At 42.6% G+C, this 14,296-nt stretch overlaps 2 protein-coding genes across 2 annotated transcripts in view; one reads left to right on the top strand and one right to left on the bottom strand.

Annotated features, from left to right (window-relative positions):
• LOC139417419 (calmodulin-regulated spectrin-associated protein 2-like) overlaps positions 1 to 988 on the bottom strand; it is a 97,113-nt gene extending 96,125 nt beyond the window's left edge. Inside the window, exon 1 of the mRNA XM_071166734.1 lies at positions 771 to 988. Coding sequence (XP_071022835.1) covers positions 771 to 912 — 142 coding nt within the window. The 5' untranslated portion in view covers positions 913 to 988. The remainder of the gene's footprint in view (positions 1 to 770) is intronic.
• Positions 989 to 3,863: 2,875 nt separating this feature from the next.
• LOC139417322 (DEAD (Asp-Glu-Ala-Asp) box polypeptide 59) lies at positions 3,864 to 14,258 on the top strand. The gene is made up of 7 exons (XM_071166623.1): positions 3,864 to 5,151; positions 9,635 to 9,820; positions 10,278 to 10,367; positions 10,643 to 10,894; positions 12,733 to 12,885; positions 13,509 to 13,637; positions 13,894 to 14,258. The coding sequence occupies exons 1-7, from the start codon at positions 4,249 to 4,251 to the stop codon at positions 14,158 to 14,160; spliced, it is 1,980 nt and encodes a 659-aa protein (XP_071022724.1). The 5' UTR covers positions 3,864 to 4,248; the 3' UTR covers positions 14,161 to 14,258.
• Positions 14,259 to 14,296: the final 38 nt, after the last annotated feature.

Here is a 14,296-nt window from a genome sequence, read left to right as displayed (position 1 = left end):
TGTTGTCTTTGTTGAAGTACCTAAATGGCTATCCAAACACACCTATTACTACTCTGCTATTTGTTACTACGGTAGCCTCAAATGTGACTCTCGTGACTAATACTGTAACTAGGTCTACTGTAGATATAGCCACCAATGTGAACCCGAGTATCAACATTATCTTTACTGTTAGACATAATAAGAGTCACATGCTCTTACTATAGAGGCTTACTGATAACCATGGTAACAACTATAACCATGGTAACACCTATAACCATTTGACTGTGAATGTAGGTAGGCATCACCAGCCATCTAGATCTGATATTATGGTGTGGGTGGTGTCATACTCAAGAGTCATAGCTCTCAAGCAGGATACATTCACAATCTGTGGCACCGTTTCACTTCACACCCTCATGTTTATAGCCCACTGCCAATGAACGGAACTGAACTAGATAAGAATTGATCACGCAGCTGTTCTGGTTCTTAATTAGCAGAGGTCTATTTGAGAATGATGCCTGTTTGTTTTGGATGGATGCTTCTCTCAGGGAATCTAAATACAGTGGTTTTACAGTGTATATATATAAATACAACATACACATCAATTGCACTTTAAAAATGCATATCTTGTTAGCTTGAATGGTGTGGTGTGTGATATTTGTATAGCTGAGCTATAATATTGCAATGGGGAAAACAGCCACATTGCTGACAAATATGTTTGAAAAACCAAATAGATGTAATTATTGACAAACTAAACGAAACCGTGCAATTTATAAAAACAGAACACCACCTACCTGTCCCAAATGCTTTGGCCACCAGCCACGTGAGGCTACAGTAGATTTTTGCTCGAGAACAATCATAGTGACCGGAAGACTTTATTGCAGGAACAATAAAGGTATTTTTAATTTCCCTGGCGTCCGTCACTTCACCCATCATAACACCCTGAAGTGTCAACAGCCTTCGGCAAACACAATGATTACTAACTATGTCGCAATAGAAGTCGATGACATCCCACCATAATGGAATTGAATGCACCACACGTCACTTGATTTGCCAGCCTTCAATTGCCTATGTAAATGTACAATTCGTTGGAGCAGACATGGAGGCTTGACTGCAAACCATCGGTATGGTATTGTCTAACTCCTTTGAGTCAAAATGAATAGTGCAATTAGCGACTCTGTCTGTATTTTTCAGCCATTCTGCTGCTACCTGGGTTGTAATCATTAGTCCAAACAGAGTTTCTATTGGAGAAATTCAGGTAGGTCCCTCCCCGTTTCGTTCCGTTTGCTTACTTTTAAGAAAAGTTTTGCAACAGAATCGGCGTAATGAATACGCCCCAGTTTAAATGGGGTTCGCCTAATAGCTGTCAACCTATTTCAGAAGAATCTCACTGAGGAAGGCGCATATTTTCTTCAGATAGAGAGACAAAACATTCCGATTCCCATTCAAGTCTTTGTTTTCAAACACAAGTTGGTTCCCCTCTGCTTTTCCTCGCTTGTTGCGGTTCTCCTGCCGCACTGTGGCTAAGAAAGGGCTGCACTATTGCGCGTGCGCGTACCACCCAGCCACTTCTGCACAACATCAAAAGAGGCCAGCATGCTTTTACTACAGTTAGAAATTGGACAGAATCTACGCATCGCATACATAGCTTGATTTGTTTGGATAAAATGCCTATGTTCTGTCTGTTTATATGTAAAACGCATCCCTGGATATATACACATTCTAACTAACCAATGAAATAGATTAGCCTGTCGAGTTTGGGACTATACGGTTCTATCTGCAAAAAGCTGATTCTGAGATCATTGGCTTTAAAGTTCCAAACCCTCATTGATTTGAATGGTGTAAGCTGTTTTTTTTTATATTGTATTATTTTGAACTTAACAACATGACTTGGGGGTATTTCGAGTCATATATAGTTAGAGAACATTGAACAGAACAAGGGTATATCAATAACTAAGTTTGTACAAAAATTCAGATACAACCTTGATGAATTTGCTTAATAATTTGTTGTGGTTCAGCCTTGTATTGTCAGTTGCAAGTATTTACATGATATATAATGCATCATTCCTTTATTATGTGGATTGGTAGTCCTAGTATGCATCATCATTGATACAATTAGGCTAGTTGAACTCAACATTATAAATTGAACCCACTTCGATGTGAGATTTGCAGCTATGTCAACATGTCAATTTGCTTCTGACATGTTTGTAAATCCAAATCAAATGTATTTATATAGCCCTTCTTACATCAGTTGATGTCACAAAGTGCTGCACAGAAACCCAGCCTAAAACCCCAAACAGCAAGCAATGCAGGTGTAGAAGCACGGTGGCTAGGAAAAACTCCCTAGAAAGGCCAGAACCTAGGAAGAAACCTAGAGAGGAACCAGGCTATGAGGGGTGGCCAGTCCTCTTCTGGCTGTGCCGGGTGGAGATTATAACAGAACATGGCCAAGATGTTCAAATGTTCATAGATGACCTGCAGGGTTAAATAACAATAATCACAGTGGTTGTCGAGGGTGCAGGAGTAAATGTCAGTTGGCTTTTATAGCCGATCATTCAGAGTATCTCTACCGCTCCTGCTGTCTCTAGAGAGTTGAAAAAAGCAGGTCTGGGACAGGTAGCACGTCCGGTGAACAGGTCAGGGTTCCATAGCCGCGGGCAGAGCAGTTGAAACTGGAGCAGCAGCACGGCCAGGTGCTGGGGACAGCAAGGAGTCATCATGTCAGGTAGTCCTGAGGCATGGTCCTAGGGCTCAGGTCCTCTGAGAGAGAGAAAGAAAGAGAGAAAGAGAGAATTAAAGAGAGCATACTTAAATTCACACAGGACACCGAATAGGACAGGAGAAGTACTCCAGATATAACAGACTGACCCTAGCCCCCCGACACTATAAACTACTGCAGCATAAATACTAGAGGCTGAGACAGGAGGGGTCAGGAGACACTGTGGCCCCATCCGAGGACACCCCCGGACAGGGCCAAACAGGAAGGATATAACCCCACCCACTTTGCCAAAACACAACCCCATACCACTAGAGGGATATCTTCAACCACCAACTTACCATCCTGAGACAAGGCCAAGTATAGCCCACACAGATCTCCGCCACGGCACAAACCTGACAGGAAGATCACTTCAGTGACTCAACCCACTCAAGTGACGCACCCCTCCCAGGGACAGCATGGAAGAGCACCAGTAAGCCAGTGACTCAGCCCCTGTAATAGGGTTAGAGACAGAGAATCCCAGTGGAGAGAGGGGAACCAGCCAGGCAGAGACAGCAAGGGCGGTTCATTGCTCCAGTGCCTTTCCGTTCACCTTCACACTCCTGGGCCAGACTACACTCAATCATAGGAACTACTGAAGAGATGAGTCTTCAATAAAGACTTAAAGGTTGAGACCGAGTCTGTGTCTCTCATATGGATAGGCAGACCATTCCATAAAAATTTAGCTCTATAGGAGAAAGCCCTGCCTCCAGTTGTTTGCTTAGAAATGCTAGGGACAGTAAGGAGGCCTGCGTCTTGTGACCGTAGCGTATGTGTAGATATGTACGGCAGGACCAAATCGGAAAGATAGGTAGGAGCAAGCTCATGTTATGCTTTGTAGGTTAGCATTAGAACCTTGAAATCAGCCCTTGCCTTAACAGGAAGACAGTGTCGAGAGGCTAGCACTGGAGTAATATGATCAACAAAAACTATTTAATTAGATTAAAAAATATATACTAATCCAGATGCAGATTTATTTTTTAAAGTTTGCGTGGATTAATGTACATTTTCCCTTCTCCCAATGGATTTTTAAAACATTTTTAGTAAATGTTTACACCCCTGTTCAGTTGGTGGCGAAAACACACCTTTTGCGTGTAGTTCGCCATAAAACCCAAAGAAGAAGAAAAAGACTAGAGACGTCATCAACATGAGTCTGCTTTCTGAGTGAGTCGACGTTGGATAAGATGCTTTATGCTCGCTAGCAGCTTGCTTCAGTTTGGGTGTTTACTTCGATATCTTTGTGTTTTTCATCAGCAATTAATAATTCGTTTTGTGTGTTTACTTGCGTCGTTTTGATCTTTAAATCGCAATGTAATTGCGCCAAAACCTGGTGTTGTTTTGTATCGCTAGCTGGCTAGGCTTGAAGTTACTAGCGTTTGCTAGCTGATGCCCACTCATCCGTGTACAGGTGGCATAATCACTGAGATAGTCTTTGATTAACGTTAAACATCGTGTATATCGTATTCGTAACCGTCTGTCACACCCATTCATGCTCTTTAGGATAATACTTTGGAAACATGTTTATGCCAAGAGCACTGAAAGTGAAGAGACCAACAGACAACACAAGTCAGGTGCTTAAGAAGAAGTGCAAGGTGAGCCAGGAGGGAGAAAAGGAAGGCAGCGATGGCACAGGACAACCCCCCAACCACAGCCTAAAGACTTCCACTACAGCTCCCTATGAGAGTGTAGAGACAGACATGAACGCTGAGACACAGGTGAATCCTGATGACCAGGACACACACCTTCCAACCCTGGAGCAGGGTACATGGAGTCCTGTACGAGCACCAGAGGACCAACAGTCCTCAGAGTCTGAGTCCAGCACCGAGGAAAGCGAAGAAGAGGAGCCTGTAAAATCCTTCAGAAAGAGCCAGAGATGGCCCGAACCGGGGGAGCCCGTCTGCGTCATGTGTGCTCGCTTCGGGGAGTACATCTGCGACAACACTGACAATGATGTGTGCAGCCTAGAGTGCAAGGCCAGTCACCTGGCTAAAATGGGCATGGGCACAGGGGAAGATGCCTTTAACCGAGATGACACAGAGGAGAGGAGGACTTCACGATGTGGACAGCCAGCCGTTGACAGAGCTGGCAATACTGTTGAGGATGTATACAAGGACTATTCCTACAAGGAAGATGCATTTATCTCTGGGTTGACAGAGGAGCAAGTGCAGCGAGTAAAGCAGGAGCTGGGCATTGTGACAGAGGGCAGGGAGGTGGGAAGGCCCATCATAGAGTTTGAGCAATGTAACCTTCCCTCAACTCTCAGTGCCAACCTGAAGAAGGCAGGGTATGAGGCGCCCACCCCTGTTCAGATGCAGATGGTGCCTGTTGGCTTGGCTGGCAGGGACGTGATTGCCAGTGCTGACACGGGTTCTGGGAAGACGGTGGCCTTTCTGCTGCCAGTGGTATTGTGTGCTTTGAAGGTATAGTGAAATACAGTTTTTGTGGCTGGCTTGATTATTACACTGTATTATCACACTGAACTGATCTATGTTGGGTCTGAAAGTTTTTATTTTCACGTGGACCTTTTCAGCATGGTTCCAGCAACTGTGGTGGATGCATACCTACAGTTGAAGTCGGAAGTTTATATACACTTAGGTTGGAGTCATTAAAACTCGTTTTTCAACCACTCCACAAATTGTTGTTAACAAACTATAGTTTTGGCAAGTCGGTTAGGACATCTACTTTATGCAGGACACACGTAATTTTTCCAACAATTGTTTACAGAAATAATATTTCACTTATAATTCACTGTATCACAATTCCAGTGGGTCAGAAGTTTACATACACTAAGTTGACTGTGCCTTTAAAACAGCTTGGAAAATTCCAGAAAATGATGTCATGGCTTTAGAAGCTTCTGATAGGCTAATTGACATAATTTGGAGGTGTATCTGTGGGTGTATTTCAAGGCCTACTTTCAAACTCAGTGGCTCTTTGCTTGACATCTTGGGAAAATCTAAAGAGGTCAGCCAAGACATCAGAAAAAAATTGTAGACCTCCACAAGTCTGGTTCATCCTTGGGAGAAATTTCCAAATGCCTGAAGGTACCACGTTCAACTGTACAAACAATAGTACGCAAGTATAAACACCATGGGACAACGCAGCCGTCATACCACTCAGGAAGGAGACGCATTCTGTCTCCTAGAGATTAACGTACTTTGGTGCGAAAAGTGCAAGTCAATCCCAGAACAACAGCAAAGGACCTTGTGAAGATGCTGGAGGAAACAGGTACAAAAGTATCCATATACACAGTAAAACGAGTCCTATACCGACATAACCTGAAAGGCCCCTCAGCAAGGAAGAAGCCACTGCTCCAAAACCAGCATAAAAAAGCCAGACTACGGTTTGCAACTGCACATGGGGACAAAGATCGTACTTTTTGGAGAAATGTCCTCTGGTCTGATGAAATAAAAACTGTTTGGTCATAGTGACCATCGTTATGTTTGGAGGAAAAGGGGGATGCTTGCAAGCCAAAGAACAACATCCCAACCATGAAGCACGGGGGTGGCAGCATCATGTTGTGGGGGTGCTTTGCTGCAGGAGGGACTGGTGCACTTCACAAAATAAATGGCATAATGAGGAAGGAAAAGTATGTGGATATATTGAAGCAACATTTCAAGACATCAGTCAGGATGTTAAAGCTTGGTCGCAAATGGGTCTTCCAAATGGACATGACCCCAAGCATACTTCCAAAGTTGTGGCAAAATTGCTTAAGGACAACAAAGTCAAGGTATTGGAGTGGCCATCACAAAGCCCTGACCTCAATCCCATAAATTTGTGGGCAGAACTGAAAAAGTGTGTGTGAGCAAGGAGGTCTACAAACCTGACTCAGTTACACCAGCTCTGTCATTAGGAATGGGCCAAAATTCACCCAACTTATTGTGGGAATGTTATGGAAGGCTACCCAAAACGTTTGACCCAAGTTAAACTATTTAAAGGCAATGATAACAAATACTAATTGAGTGTATGTAAACTTCTGACCCACTGGGAATGTGATGAAATAAATAAATCACTCTCTACTATTATTCTGACATTTCACATTCTTAAAATAAAGTGTTGATCCTAACTGACCGAAGACAGAATTTTTACTAGGAGATAATGTCAGGAATTGTGTAAAACTGAGTTTAAATGTATTTGGCTAAGGTGTATGTATACTTCCGACTTCAACTGTACCTAGTACAGCTTTGTACAGGCTCGGCTTGGTTGTAGTGTGAAAAGCTCATTAGTGTTTATCTTTCATTATACTTTTTTGGTTTCATGGTTGTGAAAAATACTGTAATGATTTTTCTCATAATATTGTGTAACAAAGGAGGAAGTTTTTAAAGTAAAAAAAAAAAGGGAAACTCAAGGTTTGTCAGAACGGACTCTATAACCAATATCAAGGTTTGTCAGAACTCTATAACCAATATCAAGGTTTGTCAGGACTCTATAACCAATATCAAGGTTTGTCAGAACTCTATAACCAATATCAAGGTTTGTCAGAACTCTATAACCAATATCAAGGTTTGTCAGAACTCTATAACCAATATCAAGGTTTGTCAGAACTCTATAACCAATATCAAGGTTTGTCAGGACTCTATAACCAATATCAAGGTTTGTCAGGACTCTATAACCAATATCAAGGTTTGTCAGGACAGACTCTATAACCTATATCAAGGTTTGTCAGGACTCTATAACCAATATCAAGGTTTGTCAGGACAGACTCTATAACCTATATCAAGGTTTGTCAGGACTCTATAACCAATATCAAGGTTTGTCAGAACTCTATAACCAATATCAAGGTTTGTCAGAACTCTATAACCAATATCAAGGTTTGTCAGGACTCTATAACCAATATCAAGGTTTGTCAGGATGGACTCTATAACCAATATCAAGGTTTGTCAGGACTCTATAACCAATATCAAGGTTTGTCAGAACTCTATAACCAATATCAAGGTTTGTCAGAACTCTATAACCAATATCAAGGTTTGTCAGAACGGACTCTATAACCAATATCAAGGTTTGTCAGGACTCTATAACCAATATCAAGGTTTGTCAGGACTCTATAACCAGTATCAAGGTTTGTCAGGACTCTATAACCAATATCAAGGTTTGTCAGGACTCTATAACCAATATCAAGGTTTGTCAGGACTCTATAACCAATATCAAGGTTTGTCAGGACTCTATAACCAATATCAAGGTTTGTCAGGACTCTATAACCAATATCAAGGTTTGTCAGGACTCTATAACCAATATCAAGGTTTGTCAGGACTCTATAACCAATATCAAGGTTTGTCAGGATGGACTCTATAACCAATATCAAGGTTTGTCAGGACTCTATAACCAATATCAAGGTTTGTCAGAACTCTATAACCAATATCAAGGTTTGTCAGGACTCTATAACCAATATCAAGGTTTGTCAGAACAGTCTCTATAACCAATATCAAGGTTTGTCAGGACTCTATAACCAATATCAAGGTTTGTCAGGACTCTATAACCAATATCAAGGTTTGTCAGGACTCTATAACCAATATCAAGGTTTGTCAGGACTCTATAACCAATATCAAGGTTTGTCAGGACTCTATAACCAATATCAAGGTTTGTCAGGACTCTATAACCAATATCAAGGTTTGTCAGAACAGTCTCTATAACCAATATCAAGGTTTGTCAGGACTCTATAACCAATATCAAGGTTTGTCAGGATGGACTCTATAACCAATATCAAGGTTTGTCAGGATGGACTCTATAACCAATATCAAGGTTTGTCAGGACTCTATAACCAATATCAAGGTTTGTCAGGACGGTCTCTATAACCAATATCAAGGTTTGTCAGGACTCTATAACCAATATCAAGGTTTGTCAGAACTCTATAACCAATATCAAGGTTTGTCAGAACTCTATAACCAATATCAAGGTTTGTCAGAACAGTCTCTATAACCAATATCAAGGTTTGTCAGGACTCTATAACCAATATCAAGGTTTGTCAGAACTCATTAACCAATATCAAGGTTTGTCAGGACTCTATAACCAATATCAAGGTTTGTCAGGACTCTATAACCAATATCAAGGTTTGTCAGGACAGACTCTATAACCTATATCAAGGTTTGTCAGGACTCTATAACCAATATCAAGGTTTGTCAGGACTCTATAACCAATATCAAGGTTTGTCAGGACTCTATAACCAATATCAAGGTTTGCTGTGTTTCAACCTCACTGTTGGCACCGTTTTCAGCTAGAAGTACCTCTGCTAAACTTTGAAAATCCAGCACAGCTGTTAACCCAATTTTGAACCGGTCCCTCACTGGGGACTCCTTGAAGCAACAGCGATGAGTAATTCATATGCACAGGCCTGTTTTATGTTCTGTAGCTTAGCTACAATTTCAAATGACAGGCTAAACTATGCAGATAGCCATGAGAAGGGAAGACTACAGCCATTCAAAAACTGATGCAAATAGACTTGTCTCGATTCTTTCTATGTGCAAAGTACAGTTACCACTTGCCATAAAAAAAAAAGTTAATTTATACTGCGGTATGTGGTGAAAATAAGTAGATCTAACCTTTAAGCATTTTACGTGTAATTCATTGGCTGATATATTGGTCTGGTAGGAGCAGACTGTGACATCCTCATAGTGTGATTATCACTTTTGGGCCCAGCTTCAAAGCAACCTGGAAGTAGCAGAATTTCTCTCCCCAAAAGTCTGATGTAAAACTTTAACCTTAACCCTACCCTTACGGAGCCTAACCCTTACGGAGCCTAACCCTTACGGAGCCTAACCCTTACGGAGCCTAACCCTTACGGAGCCTAACTCTAGGGTTGTTTCCAGAAATTAAAACCTAAAAAGTGTGGAAGTTACCTGAATTTTGCTACCCGTAGACCAAAAAGCTATTTGTTGTTAGTAAATATTGTCTTGATTCCTCCCCAATCAGAGGCTAGTGGAGGGTGGTCTCGGGGGTCCGGCAGCTCTCATCCTGACCCCCACCAGGGAGCTGGCCATCCAGATCGAGAGGCAGACCAAGGAGCTGGTGATGGGTCTACCTAACATGAGGACTGGCCTGCTGGTGGGAGGCATGCCCCTGCCCCCGCAGCTCCACCGCCTCAAGAGCACCATCAAGGTACAACGTTACCTCAACGTTTCTCATGATGCCGTACAATAGTGTACAACGTTACCTCAACGTTTCTCATGATGCTGTACAATAGTCTACAATTGTTACGTCAATGTTTCAAAGAGAGTACTGGACAGTATTAAGTCAATGTTTACCAGACATTTTCTACATGATGTCAATATTAAATTCCCATAACCTTGCAATGAAGGCCCTCCATAGCTTAGCTACAATTTCAAATGACAGGCTATACTATGCAGATAGCCATGAGAAGGGAAGACTACAGCCATTCAAAAACGGATGCAAATAGACTTGTCTCGATTCTTTCTATGTGCAAAGTACAGCTACCACTTGCTATAAGAAACATTACATTTATTTATTTAATTAATACAGTTTGATTAACCAAACTGTATTTGTTTTTCTCTTAAGTGCCCTCTAGATAATAATCGCCAACTTAATTGCCTTCTAGATAATAATTGCTACCCCAGGACGACTGCTGGAGATCCTGAAACAGAAGGCAGTGCAGCTGGATGGAGTGAGGGTTGTGGTGGTTGATGAGGTACATATGTCTTCTCATAGCTTTAATGAAGAACACTATGGTGCAGTCATTTTGAAATGATTTAAAAGGCCACTTCCCTTTTGTTTAACAAAGACCGTGCACATTAATCAACATTTCATTTCACATCAATGTAAATGTACCAGAGTTGGCAAAAGAGCACATTTTTGTAGATGGACTTAAATTGAAATGGGATTGACCCCCATCCCGTGTACCAGTAATACTATTTCAACATTGTTCAGCAGAATGAAAAATCATTTGTTCTCTTATGAGTGCAGGCAGACACCATGCTGAAGATGGGCTTTCAGCAGCAGATCCTGAAGGTTCTGGAGAACATCCCGGAGGAGCACCAGACCCTGCTAACATCCGCCACCATCCCCAAGGGCACAGAGCAGCTGGCAGCCCGACTGACCCAGGACCCGGTACGTATCGCCATCGGGGACAGGAACCAGCCCTGCGCCGACATCCGGCAGATAGTGCTCTGGGTGGAGGAGCCCTCCAAGAAGAAGAAGCTCTTTGAGATTTTAAATGTAGGTGATTTTTCAATAGCTTTTCTTCAGTGTACTGGGTTGTGTTCATTAGGCAGCAAACGGAAGAAAACAGACTGAAACAGGGAGTTCTTGTTTTCTGTTGTAAAATTATTTAAAATGCTATCCGTTGCGTGGCCTCATGAACACGACCCAGGTGTAAATGACATTTGAATGTTAATTTGGGAATTTTAATTTCAGGTTACTGGCATTTTCTGTATAGTGTCATAAAGCATATGCTCTCAGCAAGGAGTGTTATTAAAGACCTGCTCTGAAACTTTGGCAACTACTACGTATTTTTTAAACCTCCCGCTTTGGGCTGGATGTGTCAATGTGTAATCCCTAGTTTGAAAGCAACTGTTTTTCTTGAATCTGTGCTGTGCCATTTACCTTACATTTTCAACCCCATGTGGGCCAGCCCCCTAGCAAATAGAGTTCTAGCCAATGAGCTTCCGTCTCTCTGCATTTGAGTGACAGCTAGCAAGACTCACACACAGCATAGTGAGAAAGAGCAATGACGTGGTGCATATATCTGCATGTGATGTAGTACGCCATTTTCTTTTAGCTTGTGAGTGCTACTGGCTAAAAAATTATACAAAAGTACTGGAGAATCTCTCAACTCTGTCAAAAGTGGGAATTCTTGCAGTATCCTGAAGACTCCCATTGGAGGATATTAAGACAGCTGTCGCTGTAGCCCTGCCCCCCCCCCTCTCCAGAGGAAATGGGTGGGCCCTCAGCCATGGCTTTGCTCCAGGAAACTGAGCAACGGTTCATACCATCTATATAAGGTAGGGAGCGGGAAGAGGCTGTGCTTTCACAGACCCGTTGGCGAAATGGCATTAGATCTGCTTAGATCAATGTTACCATCCAGGGGGATGTTGACTTGTACTCCTATATTTGACCTGAAACCCACAGTCTATTTTCCAACAATTTAAATAACTTGTTTTCTTCTATACTGAACAAAAATATAAACCCAATATGTGCTGAAATAAAAAATAACAGAAAATGTTTATTGCGCACAAAAAGCTTACCTCTAAAAGTTTCTGCAACAAATTTGTTTACTTCCGTGTTAGTGAGCATTTCTCCTTTGCCAAGATAATCCATCCACCTGATAGCTGTGGCATATGAAGAAGCTGATTAAACAGCATGATCAATACACAGGTGCACCTTGTGCTGGGGACAATAAAAGGCCACTCTAAAATGTGCAGTTTTGTCACGCAACACAATACCACAGATGTCTCAAGTTTTAAGGGAGCGTGCAATTTCATGCTGACTGCAGGAATGTCCATCAGAGCTGTTGCCAGACAATTAAACATTTTGTCGAGATCGGTGTGGAAGAACCTGACCTCAGCCCCATCGAACACCTTTGGGAATTGGAACGTCGACTGCGAGCCAGGCCTAATCGCCCAACATCAGTGCCCAACCTCACTAATGCTCTTGTGGCTGAATGGAAGCAAGTCCCCTGCAGCAATGTTCCATTGTCTAGTGGAAAGCCGTCCCAGAAGAGTGGAGGCTGTTATAGCAGCAATGTTCCAACGTCTAGTGGAAAGCCGTCCCAGAAGAGTGGAGGCTGTTATAGCAGCAATGTTCCAACGTCTAGTGGAAAGCCTTCCCAGAAGAGTGGAGGCTGTTATAGCAGCGATGTTCCAACGTCTAGTGGAAAGCCTTCCCAGAAGAGTGGAGGCTGTTATAGCAGCGATGTTCCAACATCTAGTGGAAAGTCTTCCCAGAAGAGTAGAGGCTGTTATAGCAGCAAATAGGTGACCAACTCAATATTATAAGATGTTCAATGTAATGTAGTGTATTTCCTCATTACCTGTGTGTTTGTTTTGCCCACCCAGGACGGAAAGCTGTACCAGCCTCCGGTGGTTGTGTTTGTGGACTGTAAACTTGGGGCGGACCTACTGTGTGAGGCCGTGAAGAAGATCATGGGCCTCAACACGGTGGCCATCCACTCAGACAAGACCCAGTGGGAACGCAACCGCATCCTCAAGGTGAGGCCTGTGGCAGCCAGGTATTTCTTTGTTCATTAGCACCAAACGGAACATGACAGAATGGAACAAGGAAAGGGAATGCCAGGACTTGTCCAATAAGAAACACTCATTTTCATTTACAGATTTAAAACATGAAGGAAATGTTGTCATTTGCGTCGTACCCTCGAGGTATATTCAGTGGAATGTTTAAAGGGTTTCCTGGATACTGGACAGTACCGTGCCAATACACACTAGATCCAATGGTGAAAGGAGGCCCCACTGATGCTCTCCCTTCGTTGAGACTGACCATCAGGGGCAGGCACCATCAGTCCAGTAACAGAAAGACAGCAAATTATTGACATTTCTTCTCATTCATCTGTGCCTATACAACAAATTATCTATTACCAGTGTGATCATATACCCACAATTTTTGTTTGTTTGTTTATATAATTTTAAAATGGTCTGAGAAGAACATTGTCAGGGCATTTCAAGTATAGACAATTTGCAGTAGTACTGTATTAGGCCTATAGCTTACTGCACAAACCTCATGGTTACAGAACAGTTTTTTTTTTAATAGGCTAATGTTGAATAGGTTTTTATGTCTGAGCGGTAGATCTCATTTTGACTGTTTTCTACCTCCTCAGGGTCTACTCGAAGGGGACTTTGAAGTGGTGGTCAGCACTGGCGTACTGGGCAGAGGGCTCGATCTGGTCAACGTCAAACTGGTGGTCAACTTTGACATGCCGTCCAACATGGATGAGTATGTTCATCAGGTGGGTCAATTTGCTATTGTTTTGAATGGGGAAGATCTGGTGTGCTTTTGTCATACAAAATCAATGTCTGAGACAATATCAATGTCGTGAGACAATATCTTCTTGCATCTTGGGGGGGAGGGCCATCTGGCACAGAATATTTTCTGTATAGTATTGTCTACAGATGGATGAAAGTGTGTGTGTGTGTGTGTGTAGCTACTCAGGTGTCATTGTAAATGGTTCTGTCCGGTGTGACTTTTACACTCCTTCCTCCCAGGTGGGCAGAGCAGGCAGACTGGGCCACCGGGGCACGGCCATCACCTTTGTCAACAACGACAACAAGCGTCTGTTCCTGGAGGTGGTGAACCGGGTGAAGCCCACAGGTTCCCAGCTTCCCCCCCAGCTTCTCAACTCCCCCCACCTCCACGAGCAGCAGAGGAGGGACAAACAGAAAGCCAAGCAAAGGGGGGAGGATGACATCATGGTCACCAAGAACAACCTCCTCAGCATCATCCGGAAACACAACAGGAGCTCAAAGAGATAGACAGATTATGCTACTTTGTGTTTGTGTGTGTATATCTGGGTAATTTGTCCATTTTGAATAAACTTATATGAACTTGTAATTTCGAGTTGACACTTTTATATAGTTGTGCATTTTGGAAATACTGCCATCTACTTGT

This window comes from Oncorhynchus clarkii, chromosome 1 (genome assembly GCF_045791955.1).
Source record: "Oncorhynchus clarkii lewisi isolate Uvic-CL-2024 chromosome 1, UVic_Ocla_1.0, whole genome shotgun sequence".
Classification (NCBI taxonomy): domain Eukaryota; kingdom Metazoa; phylum Chordata; class Actinopteri; order Salmoniformes; family Salmonidae; genus Oncorhynchus; species Oncorhynchus clarkii.
This window is presented reverse-complemented; position numbering and strand designations above follow the sequence as displayed.

Bases quoted from the DNA above. Each gene is read 5' to 3' on its own strand.
- LOC139417322 (XM_071166623.1), top strand. From the start codon at position 4,249: ATGTTTATGCCAAGAGCACTGAAAGTGAAGAGACCAACAGACAACACA. The intron at 9,821-10,277 runs GTACAACGTTAC...ATTGCCTTCTAG, and splicing joins GCCTCAAGAGCACCATCAAG to ATAATAATTGCTACCCCAGG. The intron at 13,638-13,893 runs GTGGGTCAATTT...CCTTCCTCCCAG, and splicing joins TGGATGAGTATGTTCATCAG to GTGGGCAGAGCAGGCAGACT.